The following is a 24,924-nucleotide window of genomic DNA, read 5'->3' as shown; positions in this document are numbered from 1 at the left end:
CACATAGCTTTAGAGTACTTCTAGAGGAATCTTTAAAACACACACACACACCTTTTTCATTTTCTCACTCCCTTGCTGAAAAACTTTCAATGATCCTCAAAATGCCTCAACTGGACCTTCAAAGTTTCCCAAAGTCTAGACTCTACTTCCCAAGCTTATTTCCCATTGTTACAACATCAGTGCTACTTCATGGGAGGTATGGGGAGTGGGGCATGTGGGAATTCCTTCTATTTTTGTGTGTGACATTTTGTGTAATCTAGGTATCTTTTACAAGTGAATAAAAAATATAATTTTTAAAAAGATGATTAAAAAAAGAAATTATAGGAAAAATAAATAAATAAATGCTACCCACCGCCCAATCATTTCTGCTCCTTCACCATCACAACCACCATTCCCAGCTACTCTTTTTATCTTTTCCTTTTCACTGATCAAAATCTTAGCCATTCTGGGTATCTACTATGTCATGGGATCATGATAGACATACCTGCCATTCCAGACACACTGGATGATCACCCATATTTTTCCAAATATACCTTTTATACCTCCACATGTATACTTGTAAACTTAAGTTGCCTAAAATGTTCTTCCTTCCCTTTTCCTTCTTGAAAAACTTGACTTGTCCTAAAAGGTATATATTTATGCACTACTTTCTCTCAAACATCTTCCCACAACCTGATACTCAGCTGGCAGAATGTATGGACCTATTATACATTTGCCAGAATATATTTATAGGGCTGTCTCCCATCCTGGATTGAGAGAAGTGCAACTAAGGGTAGGAACAACATCTTATGTGTTTCTGGATTTCTCACTGCTTGTAGCACTAAATATGGCCTGCAGTAGGAGCACTCACTAAACATTTATTAAAATTATTTATTTAGTTGTTTCTGTAATTTTCTTGTGAAGAGGAATTAGATAATGCTCCCCACTATATTCCCAATACTTAGAATCCTGACAAGTATATAAAGTAGATGCTCAAATTTATTTATGAATAACAAAGCATGTGTTATATTATTAATTGTTTCATATAGATCACAGACTTTTTGAAACCAGGTCATGTGTGTCTTATATACTTCTTTCAAATGGTAAGTATGGAAAGAAAAGAGCAGAAGAAGAAGAGAGGGAATGAGTTAGGAAAGCAGGTCATTTTCACCTCACCATCCTTTTTTAACATGTATTTAAAACTGCATTATAAATAGCATATTGATGATAAGATAGCAAGTTTGGCTCTTTTAATCTACAAACTACATTGTTGACAAAAATTATTTTTACTTCTTTAAACAGCTATGAATGAACATATTCAGTCCAAAGAAGCAGGTACCAGTACCGCTAGACTGAGCTTCTTAAGATCCAACCCAGGAATTAATCCACATCTGAGAATTATGCCCAAGGGATTCCCCACACACCATGCCTCCACCTGCTGACATTATCTATAAGCCTCCACTCATAGGCCAAGCAGGCTAAGGGGCTTGATGAATATTTACTGGTGATGATCACAGTGAAAATGCTATTGCAAATGTTGGAAAGCCAGTCAGATGGAAAGTGGTTGGTTGTGGATGTGATGTTTCTGTTTCCATGAATTCAATAGCTATATAAAGTTGATGTCAGGCATCACTTTCATCAAGGTACAATATAGGCAGAGAGCAGACAAACTTCTTTGCTGGGAATTGATTAAAGTCACTGTTCTGACAATGACATTACCGTGACTTACCAAGGGCTGCCTTATGGAATCAGGGGTACAAAGATTTCTCTATTCAACTTCAAGGCACCACTTTGCAAATGACACAACCATTTTCAGGTACAAAAGGTGCTTTAACTGTGGTAACATTATATCATTTCAGCTATAATGATCATAATTACTTACTTCTTTTAATCACAACCTACTTAACCACTTTAGTATAGAGGACTAGTTCAAGGAGTTTAATTTTCATTCAACGTCTAATCTTAGTGTTTACCAAAACCCTTGTGGGCTTTGTTTACTGACTGTTTTGCTGGCCAGGACATTTGATCTTGCAAGACTAGATCAGACGGGGTCAGATAATATACTGATTACTAGAATAAATCAGGCTTGGGGAAGCAACACTGGTTTTTAAAATCCTCTTTTCTCCCAGCTTTTTAATAGTTTGCAAAAATAAGCCTAAATGAGCAAATGCAATTAAGATACTTAACAATCAGGGTGTTCTTGAACAGTGATTGAGAAAAGGAAAAGATAGGGATAATTTTGTGCTCTGATCAAAACAGGAGTTTGAACCATTCATTTTAGTGGTATTATTTCATGATGCAAATAATTTTTTGTGATATCTACCAGTACTCATGTGAACTTCAATTCTACAGACATATTAAATACTTGAGACCATAGGTGACAGCTCATTTTGCTTTGGGTACCAGACATAAAAAAAACACTTTAGATATAAAATTATTTTCCTTTAGCTTATCAACTTTTAATTAGGGTACATTTAAAATATATAAGGCATGTCCTGCAGATTTACTGAAATATGACTCATGTTTCCCTTCCAATTTCTCCTTATTGTAGTGAAAATGTTCATCCTTTGTCCATTTATTATTAGAAGCAGATAAATTATTTTGTAAGTTTCAGAGGTCTATAGCAAACAGGACTTTACCCCAAGACAAACTGTATTTCTTTAAATTGATTGTGATATGATGTAGCACTTGCATTGTTACTGATTTAAGGTTTTGGGTTTTTTTTAATATTGTAATATCTTTTTGGAATTCAGTGTAGCAGTTTGATATGGTTATGAATTCCAAAAATAGATACTGGATTATGTTTGTAAACTGATCTAAAGTTTCGCATTTACTTAATTAAGATTAGTGCTTTAAAATAAAATAAAATACATAAAATAAAATATATAAGACCTTTGCCAAGGCATTTTCATATTCTTATTAGATGCCCTGCAAAAGGTTACCATGAGAGTATAATTTGTGATGGCACTGCATACCTAACTGCCACTTAGTTTTATAAAACTGATGGGAAAATTTCATATATAAATGAAGTTCATATAAAAGAAAAGTTAAGCAGGAGACTTGACTCTCTGGACTGCCCATGTGCCAGCTGGGCCCTGAGCCTCAGCAGAGTGGCCACTCCTACTCTCTGGTTCATTGGTCTTACCCAGGTCAGCTAACAGGGAGGTGAAGATGGCCAGCCACCACACCAGGGAAGCAAGGGTGCCTACAACTGTAAGCAGAGGAATTGCATCCATCATCCATGTGGAATCTAAGCCCTCTCTTGATCTAGAGGTGGAGGGGACATTGCCATCCCAGGGTCCACAGAATGGAGGAATAAAATATGGATTAGAGTGGACTTACTGATATTCTGCTATAAAACTATTGTGACGAGGAATAGAAGAAAGTTTAGCATCGAGGTGGAGAAAGTGGCCACAGTAGTTGCTGAGGGTAGGGAGAGGGCAGAAGAGATATGATGTGGAGCATTTTTGGGATTTTGAGTTGTCCTAAATGATACTGCAGGGTCAGATGCTGAACTCTATATATCCTGCCATAACCCACCGAATGTACTGGGGGACAGTGTGAACTACAGGGTAAACTATTATCTTTGTAGTGCAGCAGTGCCCCAAAATGTGTTCACCGAGTGCAATGAGTGTGCCGCAATGATGAGGGAGGTTGTTGGTGTGGGAGGAGTGGGGTGGGGGGTGGGGTGTATACAGGAACCTCTTATATTTTTCAATGTAACATTTTTTGTGTGTGATATATGTATCTTCAAAAAAATACAATTTACAAAAATGATATGGTGGGGATGGGGAGTGGGTTATATGGGAACCTCTTATGTTTCTTGTTTTTTTTTTAATGTTTTTTAATGTAACATTCTTTGTGATCTATTAACTTTAATTTAAAAAAAATAAAAAAGGAAAAAATTGTTAATACTGCAGGTCAGCTACTGTGCTGTGTTTCACTTGATTAATGTTTATTTTTTCATTTTTAATAAACTGTATTCAGGAATAAAAAAAAAATGCTGTCTAAACTAACCTACCACCCTATCCCCACCCACTCCATTTTCTTCAATATCACGGGTTTTTAACCTTTTTTGTTCCACAGACCCCTTTGCCAGTCAGGTAATTTATTTATTTTCTACGTTCATAAGTGAAGGAAATGCTAGATTTCAGTTAGAGGTCAAAGAAAAATGAAGACACTAAGGTATTTTTGTGTTTTCATGCAAGCTCATGGAATCTTTCCAAGATGCCCTGGGGGCCTGGGGGCCCCTGGTTAAGAATCCCTGTTCAATATCAAAAACTCCTGGGAAGCAGGTTCATGGTCCTGGGCCTTAAACCAAGTGTATACAAGCTCTGACTCTCCATCTATCCTGAATTAACGCTAATGTTAACGCAAATACATCTACATCAACCATGATTGTCTTCGAAAGTAAAGAAAAAAGGTAAACAGAATGTGCTTTGCTATGATCACCGGGGAAAATAAAGTTAACATGCTAAGCCAAACCAACTTAGAGCGTTTTAAAGAATAAGTGTAAATAGTTTAGCTATAAGAACAACAAATTCAAAAAATACACATTAAAATGTTTACTTCAAAATTTAGACAATTCCAGTTGTATATAGTTTTACATCTGTTTTTAATGATATCAAATTATTCATTGCTCATTTTTCTCATATTTATTTAAGCATTAGCTATAGAATTTGCAATCTGATCTTTTTTTTCTTTCTTCCAGTAGACTTTTATTTTTGCCAGGTTTTAGTTATATATACTTTGATCTTTCAGAGTATATAATTATTTTACTGTTTATTTCTATGAGAAGAGAAAAATTTTTGATGTAGATCTATATGTGGCAATTTGTAACAGAATCATATAGCTTATGTTTAGGAAATCATGGTTTTGATTAAGAAGCAACCATTTAGTTCCCACTGTTTTATTAAAACAGACATTAACAGATAATAGGAAACATATTTAACAAAGTAGTCTGCATTGCGTTCAGGACATCAGTAAGTTAGTTTGAAACTTTCTTCTACACTGAATATTAGCCACAGTACATTCTAGAAACCTTGGAGTGGAAATGGGGGGTGGGAAGACAAGGAAGGACATGGAGCAGTAACTATGGGGTTCTCATGAAGGGCCACAGGGTAGAATTCTGGGTTTGCTGCTACTAATTGCCAAATTTGAAATTCGCTACTTTTTTTAAAATGTTGAAAATAGATGAACCCAAACAAATTCTGCAAACAAAATCATTACTTCCCCATGAGAAATGTGTCACACTAGACTGCAATATCTAATCATAGCAAAAAGCTTCTGTCAAATGAAATGTGCCTACCAACACTACCTCTTTTTTCTGAGGGTCAAAATGCACTTCTTTGGGTGTTTATTTTCTGTACACCATTATACCTGTCATGAATTCTTTGTTTTTCCTCCCACTCTGTTGGTTGATGAATCAACACCACTTGAACTGTTTTATGGCAGCTTGTGTTTACTTCACACATACCTTAACCTTCCCTTTTCTCCTTCTACTGACACACAGACATACACACACACTTATAAATGGCAATGACTAGCTCCATTTCTTTGAAGAACATGTGTACACATTGTTAGACAGTCTCTTCAGGTGTGGATCCTTGACCTCCTGATTGAAATCAAGGTCTCAGTCTGCCTTTACAGCACTTAAAAATTTAACTGTGCATTTACTATCTTAAAAATAATAGCGCTTGGTCTAGAATTGACTCTCTAAGAAAGCAGGGGAAAAGTAGAAGACATGAGTACTAATGTGCACAGACACACAGAGATTCTGTAGTGGCAATTCTAAAAACATTAGACTGACGGGCTCCCAGTCTTTCTGAATTGGGAATTATACTCCATTCTGTTAAAAGAAGACACTCTCTTCCTTTCCCTTCTAACAGCAAAAAATGGGATCTAACAAACGACCTTGAAGTTATGTGATTTCTTGATTTGTAGCCAAAGAGGATATTTTCAAGCACTTTAATGATCCTATTTTTTAAATAAAAACTTGGAGGCAACACTTAACAGCAAAGAAACAGTTTTGAACCACACAATCATGTTTTATAAGGAGAAGGAATTATTTATCTTATCCTGTGCAAGGGTGAATATTATTAATATTGTAAAGCAAGTACCCAAATCACAAAAATTAAGGGAAATACACTGAAAAGAAATGGATCAGAATTCAATTTGCAGTGTACTTAATTTCTCACAGGTAGTTCAATATCTTGACTTTCCTTACACATTATATATTTAGCATAAAATATTCTCATTCCTTTGTAATCAGAAATGTCCCATCAATGCATGAAAAGCTTGTTTTCTCAAAAGGTAACCTTGTAAACAAGTTTCCAAATATAAAACAGCCAACAAACAATACTTTAACACCCTGCCTCCCCCAAGGAAACCTGCAGGTAGTAAAACAAATAAATTCATCCTTTGCTTCTACCTACCCACCATAAATTATTATTTGGCCCTCAAATGGGGCAGTGAACTGTCGGCAAGGCTGTATATACCTTTAGTAAAGTGTGATGGATGACATTATAACCGTGCAGATTATGGACAGGAATGACCCCTGAATACCAACCTATTATATTTTTTAAAATTTTCCCAAGTCCCCTCAGAGTCTGGTCGTATGTATCTGAATTGAGGTGAGAATCACAGCTTTTTCTTAACATTGACGTATTTGTAAGAGCAAAATATCAGTTACATATTTAAAGGGCTGGGTGTTCTAAATTACTTATTAGATGGAGAACTAAATTTCAGGACCAGACATAATTCCTTATATAATGTATTACTACTAGCACTACTACTACTAATTATTATCATTACATTATTATAGATATTATTTCTTAAAAGGTTACTTTGTGCCAGTAATTTTTTACTTAGTCCTCAGATTTATCCAGTAGCCCAATTATTTCCAATTTTCAGATAAGGATACTGAGGATTGGAGAAGTTAAATAATTGGCTCAAGCTCCCACAGCTAGCACATGGAAGATAAACGTTTGAAAACAAGTCTGGCTGATTGTGGAGCCCTTGCTTTAACCATTGCTCTGGAATTGTCTCCAAATAAACGTAACATCAAAACTCCATGTGGGAAGCAGACTTGGCCCAGTGGTTAGGGCATCCATCTACCACATGGGGGGTCCGTGGTTCAACACCCAGGCATCCCTAACCTGTGTGGAGCTGGCCCACGCACAGTGCTGATGCGCGCAAGGAGTGCCCTGCCTCGCAGGGGTGTAGGAGTGCCCTGCCTCACAGGGGTGTCCCCCACGTAGGGGAGCCCCACGCGCAAGGAGTGCGCCCCATAAGGAGAGGCGCTCAGCGCAAAAGAAAGTGCAGCCTGCCCAGGAATGGCGCTGCAGACACAGAGAGCTGACACAGCAAGATGACACAACAAAAAGAAACAGATTCCCGTGCTGCTGACAACAACAGAAGTGGACAAAGAACACGCAGCAAATAGACACAGAGAACAGACAACTGGGGCTGGGGGGTAGGGAAGGGGAGAGAAATAAATAAATAAATATTTTTTTGAAAAAAACAACTCCATGTGTGGGGAGCAGATGTAGTTCAAGTGGTTGAGCGCCTACTTCCCATGTATGAGGTCCCGGGTTTGATCCTTAGTACCTCTTAAAAACACAACAAACAAACAAACAAAAATCTAACTCAGAGGAGCTGGTTCACTCAGAAGTTGAGTGCTAGCTTCCCACCTGTGAGGTCCCAGGTTTAATTCCCAATTCCGGAACCTCAGAACAACAACAAACAACAACAACAACCAACTTTACTTCTGACCAAAGTTTTCCTGATACTCCACAACAGTCATTTCACTGTTAATCTATATAAACTATACATGCTGATTTAACCTAGAGTAATGACTTTTAAATTTCCATTAATACGTTAATGAAATTACTTACTGATTGAGCTTTAAAAATAGACATGACTATCTGGAATAAACCATTTCAAAATATTTCTAAAGATTTTCATCTTTACAGCTGTCTCTTGTAAAAACTATAAACTTCATGTATTATGCTAAGAAATTTACTTTTAGTTGAACTACCATAGTAGTTTTAAGGAAGCCAATTTGGATCTCATGATGGAAATATTAAGAAACTTACCTCTGTAATATGTACTATATCTAAAATTAGCATAAATTCCAAAGGACCAACAATTCATTGGCATAAAAAACTGAAAATAGGTTTTAAAATACAAAAAAGTCAGCTTACCTTTAATCTTCTTGTACTTCTTATACCATCTTCCAAACTCCTGGCACTTGGTTGCTGACACATTGGCATAATATGTGCTATTTACAATGGATGAAATCATACTCTGGAAAAGAAAAAGAAACAGTTATATTTTAAAAAACAAACTGAGTATACCTTTTTTAGGGACAAGAAAGACTACAACAATTTTCTTTGTCTTTTAAACTTGTAACAGTAACTCTCTGCAAACTAAACTAGCTATTCAACATCAAACATGACTGAGTTTACTATCACTTTAACTTATGTATGATGACAGTGCTTACTCCAAAAAGCTAACCATGGGATGATGTCAAAGATGGAGCGGCTGCGCACATACATATAAAATGCAAAGGGGAAGAAGAGTTGTGATTTAGGAACTGGAGCCAAAGGTGAGATCAGGTGCTCCAGCATCCGTAATCCAAATAATGCCTTTCAGATGTTTCTGTTCTGCTTCCAACTGCAACAAGCTTACACAGCCAAGAATCTAAGGACATCCGTGCTACTTACTGCAGAACAACATTTAGGGAAATAAGTTAAATTAATATAATTTATAGAAACGTGTGATTAGCGCTTGTGTGAAAATTCACCAAATGAAAAAATTAACAGTGCTATTTTAGAGCAGGGAAATTGAACTTGTACTGTGTCTCAACCGAAAATGAAATGAAATTAAAACTTTTTCAGTGACTGAGTACATGATCCCGCATTGCTCTTTGGTCTCTCCTCTCCTTCCTCAGTTCAACTCTAACTGCTTTGTTTGGTAGTGGAGCTACAAGGAAGGAGATGGGGAGCACAACCTTCCTTATGAAGGAAAATTTAAAATTACAGTTTCACACCTTGAATTGCATTTACTACAGAGATGTTTGCAGTTTAATATAGCATGTTTGGGCCAACATTTGTGGCAGATGTTAAATTATACCTGAATTGACTGTGACGGGATATGTGTATGTTTTAATATACATATTTTATTTTTGCAAATTCTGCCTAAAACAGAATGGTTGTAGTTCAGTGGTTTGAGTGCCTCCTTCCCACGTACAGGATCCCAGATTCAATCTCCAGTACCTCTTTAAAAAGATAAATAAATAAAAATTAAAAATTCATGCCTGTTTAAAACACACACACACACAAACCAAATGGATGTAACCAATGGGAGAGATTCAAATGACCTGTATAAGGTTTTACAGCTTGTCTTAATATATCATCTTTCTTTTAAAAGTTATCCACAGACTTGGAGCAGTTCAGAGGAATCTTAGAACTTCTAATGACATTTCTACAAAGTAGTAGAGATAAAAAAAGGTTAGCCATAAATCAAAGCAATAGCAAGGTATTTACCAAGAGGTTCAAATGGAATCCCACAGTCCTTAGACTCCCATTTAAAACATTCCCCTCTCCGAGTCCATCAGCCTCTATTTCTTTTTAAATCACTATTCAGTACTGGGGGGAAAGGGGATCTTAATTCACAGAAACCTCTTTGGGACTTTCTATATAGCAGATGGCCATCCTTCATAAGTTACTAACCTCTAAACAACAATGCTGTTCTGTAAGAGCAGAGAGTATGGATAACTATTTTAATCCCATGATGTGAACAAGCCTTGGATACTCAAAGGGCAAGCAAGAACCACCTGAGTGTATCCCAGAACTTATGGAGCCCAGCCTGCTGCCTCAGAGAATCAATGAAATTCCAACTTCCCAAAGGCAGGGTTTTAAGTTCTGTGTCTCCTGGTTAGCTGGGCCTGCTCCTTCTCTAGGCTGAACTTTGCTCTCTATTCCTAGACTGTAAGACCCTTGAGGATGGTACTGTTTCTCTTTTTTTTTTTTTTTTCCTTCCTGTTGTCTAACCCAGTTCTGATGTGGGATATCAGCATCACTGAATTATAGCAAATAACAGGGGACAGAGAAGAATTTCAAAATGCCAAACTCAAATGCCATAATAATAAAAAATTTTTAACATGAAAGTAGCCTAATAATTGATGCACTAGCCTTTGTGGCATGTGTGAAGAACTGCAAATATACTTGTCATCTCTATGTTGTTTGTATGATTCCTATCCTCTGGAAAGGCATAGGATACATAGCCATGGCAGGAGGTAGAGTAAGACTTTATATTGCAAAGTGGTCCTGAAAGCAGACTAAAATGGAACGTGACTTAAGTACAACCTGGAGCTGTCCCTCAATTCTTCCAGACCCATAAGACCAAATGAAAGTCCACAATTACTTTTAGCCCCAGATAACCCACCTTTTCCTCACTCTCCAGCCTCCCTACTTCATCCTTGATACAGGTACATCTTCATTGGCACTACATACAGCATTGTCAATCAATCTATACGGCAAAGAAATGAAGATCTGGGAGTCTATTAGTTCTACCACCAGGTCCTGTACTAGAGTCAGGTTCACATGACTCATTTGAAAAAGAGGTAGCTACTCAACCAGATTTTTCTCTTGACCAATTCATACGTGTACTGAACACAGAGCAAAAAGGAAACAGGTTAAGCTATAAACTGAGCAATGGAATTAGATAACAAAAACAATTTCCTAGACAAAGTGAATCTTTACACTCCTAAAAGTTCCTTGAATTTGTGACACATTTTTATTTATCTTTTAATTCCTTACCAAGGCCTTAAATGTAGCTGACAGTCAAAATAGTTTACTAATAAGAACTGCTATAATTCATCCTCAAAGGACTTTAAAAACAGAAGAAGAACATTTTGGAGATATTTTAGATGAAAAGGCATGTTATATCATGCTAGTTTCAAAGTAACATGAATATCCTCTACCCCTAAATTAGACTGTCATGTTCTCATGACTGAGAACATTGAGTCTGAATCACTGGACCTCACTCTGGACACGTGCTAAAAGGTCTTCTTAATGCTAATGTTCATTTATTTTTTTTTAATCAAAACTTAATCAGATGCAAAGTTGAATGGGACTAACACAGACCCAGAATATGGTGACTTTCACTCTAGAGGGAACAACATTCTACAGAAGTCCTAGGGCACAAAGAATCTGTATTTACCATATTTCATCCATTCTAAGGCTACATTTTTCCATATTTAATCTCAATAAAATTAGGATGTATCTTAAAATCAATGGTATCTTAAACCTGATGAGATGCAGTTGCTGGGATAAGCAATGATTAAAATCTCTCCCACCTAGCAACCTGTCAAACAAGATCTAATTTCATTCACTGATTTTTTTAAATGGGTATATAATTATGTAGCTTTTTATGTTTTCCAATCATTCTAAAGCAAGCACACAATTGGACTTTAGAATCCCACATCTTTTTGATAAATGAAGATCTGGGAGTAATTTTTCAATCCAGAATGCAGCCAATTCTTGAGTATCCATCCATATTAATATAAAGCAATACTGAGACAAATAACAAGAACATGTATGTACTATTTTTTTTTCAGGAAGATTGAACCCAAGACTTCATACATGGGAAGCAGGTGCTCAACCATTTGAGCTACATTGGCTCCTGGTACTGTTACTTTTAACATCTAAAGGAACTGTGTTTTACTACGAGGCTTATATTAAAATGTCTTTGCATTTACTAAACATAAACCATTTTACCTGATGGTGTGTTGAGAAAGAAAGGGGGAAGGTACACATGTGATAGGAAACCAGGGCAGCTCCCTTTCAGACACTTAAAAGACACAGCTACAAATATCATGTAGGCAGTGATTGCAGATACAGGTGTTTTATAAGTAAAGTTATATATTAAGATAAATAAAAATGTTGAAATTGTCTTCCCAGCTATAGAAACTTTTGGAAAATTTCAGACTTTTTTATAATTAGTCATGAAGTTTTAAATATAAAGATTTTGGGTGGAGAGTAAAATCTAAGGTTATTTATTTGCAGTTAATTTGACCACAGCAGTTTACCACTTACATTTCAAAGTTATAAAATAATAATAAGGAATGTGAGGAATCAAAATATACATAACTTTCTTAGCTACTCCAAAGTTTACTGGCTGAATGTAACTTGCCTACTAAGTACACAAGGACCAAATTCCAAAGAATATTTGCTCCAAGGCAAACTGCAAGAGAATAATATAATATTGATAATGATACTTACCATAGTTAAATATTGTATTACCTAAAAATAAATTTTCTTTTAAGTCCCTGAGATAAATTTTAAATTCACGTTTATTTTTCACTAGTCCAGTCAGTAAACTGTGATGATAAGGATAGTTCTACTTTTAAACTGATAGCATAGAAGTACAGATTGAAGAATGGAGAAGTATCACAAATAGACAAGGGCTGCACTATTTCATGAGTTTCTTAAGGAGAGAAACATTAATTAATGAAAGGAAGGAAATATTCACTGCTACTTCCACTGGCTACCACAAGTCCAATCACTGATAATACAACCTTTTTTTTCCCCCAAAGATTTATTTATTTATTTAGGAGGAACCGGGGATGGAATCCAGGACCTTGTACATAGGAAGCAGGCACTCAACCACTGAGCTACATCCACTCCCCAAGAAGAGTTGTTGTTTTTTCATTTTTTTGTTTGTTTTGTTTCTCTGGGGAACCAGGGATTAAGCCCAGGATCTTGTACATAGGAAGCAGGTACTCAATCACTGAGCTAAACCCACTCCCACAATCAATTCTTTAGACAAAACAAGAAATAAGGTGACACAAACTAAAACATAAGGTTATGAACTCAAACCTGTAAGTTTAGAATCAGAGAAAACAAAGGAACCCAAATGCATTGAAAAGTTAATAGGAAAAAATTAAACAATAAACACAAGTTGAAATGATTTATACAATATACTTGGAAAGACCTGAATCCCCATCCCCTACAGAAAAAAAAAAAGATAAAATAATTTTATATCTTTCACTGGATTCCCCCTTGGCTTAGTGGGATTTATTTGTTTGAAGAGCAATCGTATACCAAGAGTAGCTAAGCTATAGATACATAATACACTCACCATAAAAAAAGAACCTTTTAAAACTAAAGTGAATGATTACACAAACTATGTGACAAGAGAATCCCTCATCTGGACAAGAAGAACGTCAAGAATGGGGGAGAAGCAGGCATCCTTTCCACGTCAACATGGTGGGAGAGAAAGAAGTAGACGGGAAAATGTGCACTTTTTACTCCATTTTCAGTCTTTTATTCTGTTTTGAGATATGCTGTGCTAAATAACATTAATATGAGGAGATTATAATAATGGCTCAATTAAGTATAATAAAGAGGAGAAACTTACTGGGAGGAATTACTTTGTCATGGGAAATTCATTTGTCATTTGGCAGTGTTCTACTGTCCCTTTCCATCACCATTTCTGAGTTATAATATCAGAATTGAAAGCTTTTGCCATTCTAATTGAAAGAGACACTTCCTCTGGGCTTCAGAGTATGAAAAGATCACATTTGAGAGCTCCTCCCCTCTGTGGCTGAATGACTCGCTTGCCTGAGCATCAGCACCCTCATTTGTGAAACCAAGATATGAATACGCACCTCCGAGGGCTGTGGGGATTCTCCAGTGAGATGATTTGTGTCAAAGGCCTGATGTACAATCAAGTAATTCCAGCTCTCTCCTCCTCACAGGCAATCATTTCAAATGGTCATGTGAATCACCAAGCAATCACCTGGTTAGTAATTATTTTCAAGCTGTCACTTTTGAGCCTCCTTTAACATGAGTTCATCAGATTGGGTCACAAACATAAACAACCTCACAAGAAAATAACTAAAATGGGCAGTTGGCAACTAGTTGAAAGAAGATGCATCCCTACTAAGTACATGAGCTTAAGACTAAGTGAAAAGACAGCAGACAACTGGCTAACACATGACTAGACCACACAGTTGGTCAACCACTTGTTCTGAAGATGAGCACATGATCAATTTGTTTTGTTTTGTCTTACTGACCCAAATTGCTGCCTGATTTCACATGCCCAATTATTTTGTTATATTGCACATATAAGGTATGTCCTTTAATGATTTCAAAATGGGCAAGGCTTGCTTAGGATGAGAGGAAATAATCAGCTTACAGTCTATTTCTAAAGGTAGACGGAATCAAAGCTATATCACCATCATATTGGAAATCGCAACATCTTTGTAGTTCAATAACTTTAGTCAGTCAATCATTTATTCCTCAAATATTTGGCAACAAAACCTCAACTAGAGGCATGAGACAGAACTCTTTAAAAACATATCTAGGCGGGAAATGGACTTTGGCCCAGTGGTTAGGGCGTCCGCCCACCATATGGGAGGTCCGCGGTTCAAATCCCCGGCCTCCTTGACCCGTGTGGAGCTGGCCATGCGCAGCGCTGATGTGCGCAAGGAGTGCCGTGCCACGCAAGGGTGTCCCCCGCGTGGGGGAGCCCCACGCGCAAGGAGTGCGCCTGTGAGGAGAGCCACCAAGCGTGAAAAGAAAGAGCAGCCTGCCCAGGAATGGCGCCACCCACACTTCCCGTGCCGCTGACGACAACAGACGCGGACAAAGAAACAAGACGCAGCAAATAGACACAGAGAACAGACAACCAGGGGAGGAGGGGAAATTAAATAAATAAATAAATCTTAAAAAAAAAAAAAACAACATATCTAGGGTCACAGAGAACATGTGGAGGAAGGGAAGCAGGGGCACATTGGGAGATGCAGGCATTTGCAAATCACTTATAATTTTAATATAATTTTCAGTTAGCAAAACTGTCTCTTTAATTATCCCATTTGATCCTCATGACAAGCTATGAGATAGACAAGGCAGGTATTGCTAGTCCTATTTATTTTAATGGATTATAACCTGGGAACCTACGGATCACATATAGCTAGCAGCCAAAAACAGAAGTTGGGTCTTATTAACTCTTCCTAAAATAAGAATAAATACACCACAGAAAGATGTGTTCATAAGTTTGCATATTGGAACAGTTAGAGAAGACTATTTAATAAGGGAGATCTCTGCATAGGGTATGATAAATTAGGGTATCTGGAACAGCCTTTGCAACCGAAGGAAGAGGCTAAAAGTGATGACTAAGGGAGCACAGAGGAAAAGGAAGAGGCTGTCAGTGCTTAAACACATTTTAAAAGGTAAAATAAAAAATAAATACCCAGCCACACTAGCACAACTTATGCTTTCCAAGCATCTGGTCAGAGAGAGAAGAGATAAAACATTATTTCCCCTCCCTTTAAATATATATGTCTGGGGTTACAATTACTGCCCTTTGATGGACTTCTCCACTGTTTCCTTCTGCCTTCACAGCTGTTCTTTTGAACTAAAGACCACTGGGATGTTCAAAAAAACATGTACTATCCACTGCATCATTCCTTTATGCATTTACCAAACTTGAGTGAGGAAATACCTAATAAGATTTGGCTTGGGGGTAATAAGAAAGAATTATTTCAAAAACAGGCACCCTGGGAAGTGGACTTGGCCCAATGGATAGGGCGTCTGCCTACCACATGGGAGGTCCGCAGTTCAAACCGCGGGCCTCCTTGACCCGTGTGGAGCTGGTCCATGCGCAGTGCTGATGTGCACAAGGAGTGCCATGCCATGCAGGGACATCCCCCACATAGGGGAGCCCCATGTGCAAGGAGAACTGCCCAGCACGAAAGAAAGTTCAGCCTGCCCAGGAATGGCGCTGCACACACGAGAGCTGAAACAGCAAGATGATGCAACAAAAAGAAACAGATTCCCGGTGTAGCTGCTAAGGATAGAAGTGGTCACAGAAGAACATACAGTGAAGGGGCACAGAGAGCAGACAATGGGGGAGGGCGGGAGGAAGGGGAGAAAAATAAATAAAAAATAAATCTTAAAAAAAAAAAAAAGGCACCCTTTACTTATCGAGTGAGTCTTTTTAAAAACCCAATAACCTATCTTTCTCCTTTGAAATAAGCAGTATTGGATATCTCACTCTCCTCTTCCCACATTCTAAGCTTAGCCCCTCTCTCTGCTTCACCACTGTATCTTCAGTCCTTTGCAGTGTCTGACTCTTAATAGAGACCCTAGTGATACTAGTGAATACATTGTTGAATTAGTTTCACCTTGCTTAGAACAAGAATAAATTCTTTTACATAGTACATGGGTTGAACTCCAAAAAATGTTGCAAGTGTCAGTTTCATGACAATCACCAATAAAATGAGTGAAGTTAATACTGAAATACAATACAGCTATGCAATTTAAGTGAATCTTTTAGAAAGTTTAAGGGTAAAAAGGCTACAGAATTACCATAAGAGCTCACAGTACATGTTCATGCTGGCTGAAAAGAGCTACCCCAGTGAGATTTTTCCATAAGGAGACAGCAATATCAGAGGCCTAAATTAAATCTCCCCCAAGTGCTAAATAACAGAACTGAACCCCTGTTTGACTGAATATGTGTTGGGAAGGCATCAATCACCAAATTACTATATTCACTGTTTTTAGTTCTAAACATTTCAGAGCAGCCAACAGAAATAATAATTCATATTTACAGCATTTTCCAAACCATTTTTATATGTAGTTCATTTGAATGCATTATTTGAGAGCAGTGGTTCTCAACCAAGAGTGATTTTGCCCTCTCCAATGGACATTTGGCAATGTCTAGAGATATTCTGGTTGTCATAATTGGGGGGAGGGGGCTGCACTACTGGCATCTAGTGGATAGAGGCCAGGGATGATGCTAGAATCCTAAAGGTACAGTCCCTCACAACAAAGACTCATCCAGCCCAAAATGTCAATAAGGCCAGGGTCGAGAAACCCTGCATTATAGCAAAAACTATATACAGGATACACCTTTTGCTGAATGCTGAGGATATTTAAAGATAAATAATAATATATTATATTATAAAGATAAATAATAATGACTGTTGCAGACAGTCATAGTGATGGGAAATGGCAGAGGAACAATGACAACAGGCTGTAATAAGTGCTGTGATGGGTGTGTACAAAGTGCTACCTAGAGCAGAAGCAGCAACTACTTTGACCAAGAGGTCAGGTACTTCACCAGTGGATTACTTTCCTGCTGGAAGGTGAAGGATGATTTCACCAAGTAGAAGATAGCAGTGCATTCTAGATAGAAGAAATCACATAGGCAAAAGCAAGCATCAAGTTGAAAGATTCCAGGGTACCAGCATTATATATGCATATTAGCAAAGCCAGAGACTAATGTGGTGTATCTCCATTGAGACTAGTTTCATGCAGTGGGAAGAAGATTAATAATTTAGCAGGTAAAGTGATTTTATGGCACTTTCAAAAGATATTGAAAATATGGGTATATGGGGGGGAATATGAACTTTGCATGAATTTTTAAGATAACATTAGAGGTTGTTTTGTAGAATTCATAAGGCTGAGTGTACTAGCTGAGTTTCTCCAGGCCTCAGGGATATTTTGATAGAGATGTCTGAGCAATGTCAGTGCTCCAAAATAATTCATTTGGTATATCTGGAGCACAGAATGGGTACAGGCAGACATAGAAAGGTGACTGTGGTAGGAAATAAATCGGAAGGGTGTCATCTTGATGGTTCTCATAGGCTTTGCTATGGAGTGTGTACTGCCTATAGGCTAGGAGTCATTTGAGGATTATAGCCAAGAAAATGGCACCAATATCAGGGCTGGAGAAAAAGTTGACAGGAGAAAAGTTGTAAGGCAGGAAGACTAGAAACATTTCAGGTAAGACATGAAAGGCTAAATGAAGCAGTGGCCCAAGGAAAAAAAGATCTTAGCTGTACCAGCAGTAGAATCCATAGGCTTGAACAAGAAGAGTAAAGGAACAGGAACTTTTTAGGTTGGGCAACTAAGTGGGCTAGCGATGAGAAACAGAAAGCAGGGGGAGAAAGAAGGTTTAATGGTAGGGGTAAAGATGACTCAGCTGAATCTAAGGAAAACCCTGCAAATTAAGTGAAATATATAGATACAAACAAGCCAAGAACAATGCTCTGAGAAATGGATGGCCTTTTAGAGGATCACATCCTTAGCATAAAAGAACTGAGATTAGAACCAGGGCTCTCAGCTCCTGGTTTGAGTTCTTTCCACTTGTGCTGCCTTTCTGTTCACCTTTACAACCAAATATTACAATCATGATACATGAGTTTGAACCAAATTTTCATAGGCCTCAAATGCCCTGAATAAAATTCTGAATTTGTGATATTAAGTTAAGAGCTTGTCCACTTCTAGACAAAGCTCATTTTGACTTTCATGTGAATCCAAGACAATTAATTATGACTAATTACAAAATTCAGGACAAATGATTGAAAGCCTTTCTACAACTTGTTCTTTATCCAGTCTTTGTTTATTGTCAGAATACTTCAAAATGGTTATTTTTATAATTTCATAATCATTCACATTGCAATAATCAAAATTCTAGCAGCAAGGCTTTAGTACCTACACATACCTCTGGGGTGATATTAAGATTGCTTATGTGAAAGCCCTAAGCACAAGACCAGGCATCTAACTCATGTTTGAGAAGTATTAATGTCCCTAGCTAGCTAACTACCTACTACTCAGATGCAAGCCTTCTTGATTTTCTGGAAGTAAAAATACTGATAGCCTGCTTTATCTCAGAGGATCCAAATTCCAAAGCACTCTCTAAGACACACATAAAAAATATTCAGTTCACACCAACATTATCATGTCTCAGTAATAATAGCTGACACATTTTATGAGCATTACTGCATGCCAGGCACTGGGCCAAGCTTTTTATGTGGTTTATCTCATTTAATCCTCATTATATGACTTAAAACTATTACTGTCCTGGGTTTACTTATACAGAAACAGGTTCATGAAGGTGAGGTTATAGGGGCTTACAAGCCAAGAGATGAATCTCAGTCTATCTGATTACAGAATACATGCTCTTAACCATTAGGCTTCCTGCTTCCCAGAGACTCCTCTACGCCAAGACACAGGTCATGCAGGTCAAGTTTCTAAGATTCTCATCACCTTCCCTTGAACTTGATAGACATATAATTAGCCCTTGTGTTAAATCAAGTGTAGCAACGCATCCCAGAAAACAGCCTTCTTCCATTCAGGGCTTTAGATAACATCAACCTGAGTTATTTTCAAAGCAGTTTTAAGCCACCACAGGCAAAACACTGCCTCATCATTAGAAAGAGTAGGGTCCTAGCCCTGAACACAAATGGGAAAGGCAGCCCTTACCTTCACCATTCCTTCCCTTGATTATTTCAACTTTTTATTTTTGTGCCTTATTTTAGTCTATGATCAGTTCACTAAAAATAGAATGTCACATTTTCTCCTGGTTCATTTTCATTTAGAGAATGAGCTACAAAGGTTCTTCCAATGCTATATCATATAAAGATCATTTCTCTCTACTAGACAGGGAAAAGGCTCAATAAATATGCAAAACTGGGCTTAGCATGGCTGACCCTTTCCATTGACTGAATAAGTCAATGATTTGGAGCATGAGCTTTGGAGGGGGAGGTCTGGATTAAGATCTCAACTTGCTGCTTAACCAGTTGAGTAATTTTAGGCAGATAACTTAAGTGTTTCTCTGAATCTCAATTTCTTGATCTATAAAATGGAGACACTGATACCTATCTCCTCTGACAGATAAGAAAAGTCAGAAGTATATGGAAACTATTTTAATGTACTCCCATTACATCAAAGTTCCCAGTAAATAACTTCTATTCTCTAACTAAAAAAAAAACACACAATCTCCATATATTTCCATCTAAAATGTAGTGTGGCTCTGAAAATAAAAGAGAAAGAAGACAGCTGTCTAAGCAGGATAGTAGGACAGCGTGAAATCCTATTAGATAGCCCACTAGTGACTTCATACACTTCCCAGAACCCACCTGAAGATACTGACCTGGGAAAGAGGGCATTCTTTGGCTAATGTGCTCTGGTTCATCTCTTTGAGCAATTCCTTTAAGGCATTGCGGACTGTGGCATGGTTCCACTGCTCCGCAGGCAAATCTTCCAACTTTGAACAACTAGAAAAGAAAACAAAAATTAACAACATGCAGACCTCAATAAAGGCCCCAACGGCAGAGGAGGCAAATGCAGCAGTTACTCCCGAGTCTTGTGCCTGCACTAGGAGAACCAATGATGAATGGAGAATCTAAATGAGGGAAGTGGAGGAAAACTACTTCTCCAGGACGCTGGTAGAAACCAGTGTGGTTTCTTTAAATTAGTTATCAAAACTAGCTTAAGAACAATAGCTATTAATATTTTGGATATGAAGAAATGCTATTTTGTAAAAGTATAACTCTTCTAATCTGCTAATGGAAACGGACTGACAGTATGATTGTAAACTTCCACAATAACAGTTCAATTATTGACATTCTTAGGGTTCAATTGTAAACAAATGTTACATCAAATTTGAAATATAAAGGCTCACCCTTCTTCCTCATAGGACAATTCAGGGATATCATTTTCATAACCAAAAATAAATAAATAACTTTTAAAATGAAATACTGAAGCATTCCTAGACAAAGATGGGATGTTGGATCTCTATTAAAGTAAAAATCCTCCAAATGGGGCAAATTCAAAATCTTTACAGAAAAAGACAAAATTCCTTAAATCATAGACCACAGGACACTTTATAATAAAAGACTACAGAAAACTTTTAGATTCTTTGGTGTAACTTCTAGATACCACATCTGCAAAAGGAAACCATTCCTAGCCTCCTAGCCATCTTTTGAGACATCACCAGAAAGGAAAGACAAAGATCTCCAGTGCCAGCACATTCCTGCTAAGACTGCTACAAAAAGGAAACGTATGCCTCACAACTGACACCTGGAAACAGCCAAGGTGTTTACTCTTCAAATACTATGTGCTAAGCATTTAACCAGGCCTAGAGGACCCATTAAATTAGGGGCTGTGGAAAGTTCCCCTTGAAGCGCTGCATATTTTTAATGATTTATCAAGTTTCCCCTAAGTTACCACTTCACTGCTTCTAAAAACAAAACATAAAACAGTTGGAATGTGGACTATAAAGATGCCTGGTGAAGTGCCCCTCCTTCCCTTTTCCCCTCCTGTCTCTCCTCTCTCTCTTTTTTATTTTTATTTCATCAAAAGTCTAGGTACTAATGAAGACAGGATGTGCTGATCTCTGCAGTTAATCTATGACTGACAGAGCAGCTCTGAGAGTGGGGACAGGCAGATGTTTCAGAGACACCCACCTTTGTAATTGGATTTTCAATGTCACAACATGATAGACATCTTGTAGCATGTCGGCCACCGTCGCATCAGGTGCATCTGTCACATAACTGAGGGGGAGAGGGTTCCACCTCCCCAGCTTGATTATTCCTGCACAGGGAAGAAAAACATAATAAACACATATCTGCTATTTATTAAACCTTCCCATTGTTTGTTCAATGTTAAGGTCATTCAACAGTCAACATTCAAGACCCACTCAGTGATATTTTACAACCCAGTGCAATAAGCTATTTCTTTCTGGCTGACAATTGAATTAATTATCAGGAAGATGAGAATAAAAGGATGAGGTTTAATCACAATCAGTACTTTTATGTTTTCCTGTTTCTTAAATTACTTAGAAAACCATACTGATACTTCCTTCCCCCAAAATCATGTTTTACATTCTAACTTAAGATTGATGCTAAGTATACTGAACCACAGATTTCATAGGCAAAAAGAAAATCAGGCAAGCCTTAAGTAAATATAAGATTTGGTTTTGAATTGTACAAGAAAATGCCTGTGTGTGGGCTCAGCACATTCTGACTGTGATGTGATTCCCAGTGTGAACAGCATTTGGAGCTGATAGAGCAGTTAAGAGTTCACTTCTAGATCCATATATTTCACTAAGCAGAGGGTATGCTTTCCTTGGCCAAATGAAATAGCATAATGATTGACCATAGATCAGAAACAGCAGAAATGCCTTCAACTTCCATTTTTTTGTTTTGTTTTGTTTTACTCTTCAAGCTCCTTTTAGAGTAACAACAGTATCCTTTTTCTCTGGGTGTTTCCTGCTGCATGTGGTTAGCATACATGATAATAGAGAATAAAATTCCTGGTCTAACTCCAACTACACAGAGCAGAAATTTTAGGAATCCCCTTGTTACAGGAAGATTCAGGGTTCAGCTTCAGCAACATACAATGAAATACTAACTTAGTAATAAGACGGACCCGTCTAATATGGGACACACATAAATACTGATGAAGGAAATAAGGAGAAAAGCATTTCACAAACAAAACAAAGTAACAAAAATTTTATTTGTATGCTATGAAAACTTCAGTGATTCTCAGGATGCCAGGAATTGCCATATAGAAAAAATAGTTGTTTTAATGATAGAAGAAAAACAGCATTTTTATTTTTATTTTTATTTTTGACAATACAGGTGAGCCAACTATACTCTTCTTCAAAAAATATTTTTTTATCATCTAAGAAAGAGAACACCTGTATACCTAAACGAACTTTTAAAAGCTTTACCAAATGATGCTTTATAGCTATGGGGCAACAGTCCAAGGATAGTAAATGACCTTTCTACTCAGGTCATGTCCTGTCCAAGATGAAATAAATGAATGCGCAATGCCTGACATAATGCTTGAAAACAGGGAATAAACAGAACAAAAATATTAAAATGATGCACTGTTTCAGTATTAAGATTTAACAATCTGGTGCTGAATATGCTACAGTATAAATAGTGCCTGGACTCAGATCCAATAAAGTAACACAGCTCTCATTCATAGTACCGTATGTCTCCAGTTCTGGCTCCTTAAGTCATATTTCACTTGCCAAGAAAAGCTGTTTTCTTGTGGGGATAGTTTTCTTAACATTCTCTCTATGACAATGAGAAGTGCACAGCATGCAACGTATAGTAGCCATGAAATGAACATCCAGCACCCACTGGACAGCGACCAGCAAATGGATTCCTCTGTTTCCTTGCTTCTTTTACTCCTTTGGTCATTTGAAAATGCTAAAAAGATACCATGAAACATGTCCAGCTTATTTCCTATTTTTTTAATCACTCCACAATTTTCTTTCAAAAATCCTTATCACAATGGCCCACAAATCGCATATAAACTGACCTTGTTCAACATGATTTTTTTAGACGTGACTTTTTAAGTAAGAAAGTAGAGAAGGGGAAACTGAAGTTGGCAACTGTGTACTATGACATGTAAATAGAGAAAGAAGCAGATTTTGGGGATCATTTTAGTTACACCTGAAAAATGAACCTTGCAAACGTCAGTGCATAACACTATAGGAGATCCATCTGTGTTGTTTGTGTCAGAAGTTCAGTCTTTTTTGTTGTTGTTGAGAAGTGTTCCATTGTAAGAATGAGCCACAATGGGAGATATCAGCTGGCTTTCATTCATGTGAAATACAAGAACAGGCAAAAACTAATCTATGGTGATACAAGTTTAAAAAATGGTTGCCTGAGGATGGATGGGGCATTGACTGGAAAGGGACATAAGGGGACTTTCTTGTTCTGGCTAGTGGTTGCACGGGTAAAAACTGTCAAAATTCACCAAACTGAACACTTAATATTTGTACATTTTATTATATGTAAATTATCCCTCAATAAAGGGAAGGAATCTCTATAGGAAGTGACAGACAAATCACTGTACTAGAAATAGTAATTTCCATTTAGGTAGATTCTCTCCCCACCTTCATAAACAGGAAGGAGACTTGTTTGGACTAGAATTAGACACACACAGGTGTTTCCACTACACTTAATACCTGGCATAGAGCATCTGCTACAGGTTGGTTTCTGCATCTTGGAAGGGAGCTATTGACGCATGTTATTTTCTCAGGCAGTAGGATGTGGCAGGTGCTTTTTCTTTTTTGCACCATATTTACTAACCTGCATGGCCTCTAAAAGTCATTTTCTTTGCTCAACTATCTACAAAATCTGCAGGTGTAAGATCTGCTAGGAGAGCTATGTCCAGAAGGCTGTAACCCCCTCCAGCCAGGTAAGGGCTTGGAGTAACTCATTTTATTTTTTTAATTTTATTTTTTTAATTTCTCTCCCCTTCCCTGCACCCCCACCCCCCCCCAGCTGTCTGCTGTGTCCATTCACTCTGTATTCTTCTGTGTCCCCTTGTATCCTCGTCAGCAGCACCTGGAATCTGTGTCTCTTTTTTGTTGCGTCATCTTGCTGCATCAGCTCTCTGTGTATGCGGCACCAAACCTCTGCAGGCTGCACTTTTTTCACGCTGGGCAGCTCTCCTTATGGGGCGCACTCCTTGCACGTGGGGCTCCCCTATGCAGGGACACCCCTACATGGCATGGCACTCCTTGCACACATCAGCACTGTGCATGGGCCAGCTCATCACATGGGTCAGGAGGCCCTGAGTTTGAACCTTGGACCTCCCATGTGGTAGGCAGATGCCCTATCCATTGGACCAAATCCACTTCCCAGGAGTAATTCATTTTAATAAGCCTTTCCTCTCAACAGGGTTGTTGGGGATTGAACCATGTTCCCCACAAGAGGCATGTTCAGATCCCAACCCTTGGTTCTGTGGGTGTGAACCCATTTGTAAATAGGACCATTGAAATGCTATTAAGGTGTGCCAAGATGGAAAGAGGGTGGGCTTTAATCCAATAGCTAAAGTACTTATAAGCAAAGGAAATTGGACACAGAAGGAGAAGCCACAGGGAGCAGTCAGAAGTTGAAAGTCAACAGAACCCAGAAGAGAAAAGGAGTTGACATTGCCATGTGCACTGCCTGTGACAGAAAAGCTGAGGAACCCCAAGGATTGCCAACCACCCAAAAGATACCAATTCCAGGAGGAAGCAAGGCTTCTGGTCTCTGAAACCATGAGCCAATAAATTTTTGTTGTTAAGTGAACCCATTGCATGGTGTTTGTTTCAGCAGCCAGGAAACTATTAACAGAAAAA

At 37.8% G+C, this 24,924-nt stretch overlaps 1 protein-coding gene across 4 annotated transcripts in view; it reads right to left on the bottom strand.

The window, feature by feature from the left end:
• Positions 1-24,924, bottom strand: part of SATB2 (SATB homeobox 2) — a 211,028-nt gene that overhangs the window by 107,147 nt on the left and 78,957 nt on the right. For all 4 annotated transcript variants that reach the window (XM_004458956.4, XM_004458951.4, XM_071216206.1 and 1 more), the window contains 3 exons: positions 21,245-21,371; positions 19,930-20,053; positions 8,184-8,286 (listed from right to left, as the gene is read on the bottom strand). In XM_004458956.4, the coding sequence (XP_004459013.1) occupies positions 8,184-8,286; positions 19,930-20,053; positions 21,245-21,371 (354 nt within the window). The remainder of the gene's footprint in view (positions 1-8,183; positions 8,287-19,929; positions 20,054-21,244; positions 21,372-24,924) is intronic.

This window comes from Dasypus novemcinctus, chromosome 7 (assembly GCF_030445035.2).
Source record: "Dasypus novemcinctus isolate mDasNov1 chromosome 7, mDasNov1.1.hap2, whole genome shotgun sequence".
NCBI classification, from domain to species: domain Eukaryota; kingdom Metazoa; phylum Chordata; class Mammalia; order Cingulata; family Dasypodidae; genus Dasypus; species Dasypus novemcinctus.
The sequence above is the reverse complement of the archived record's forward strand: the minus strand, read 5'-3'. Positions and strand labels throughout refer to the sequence as shown.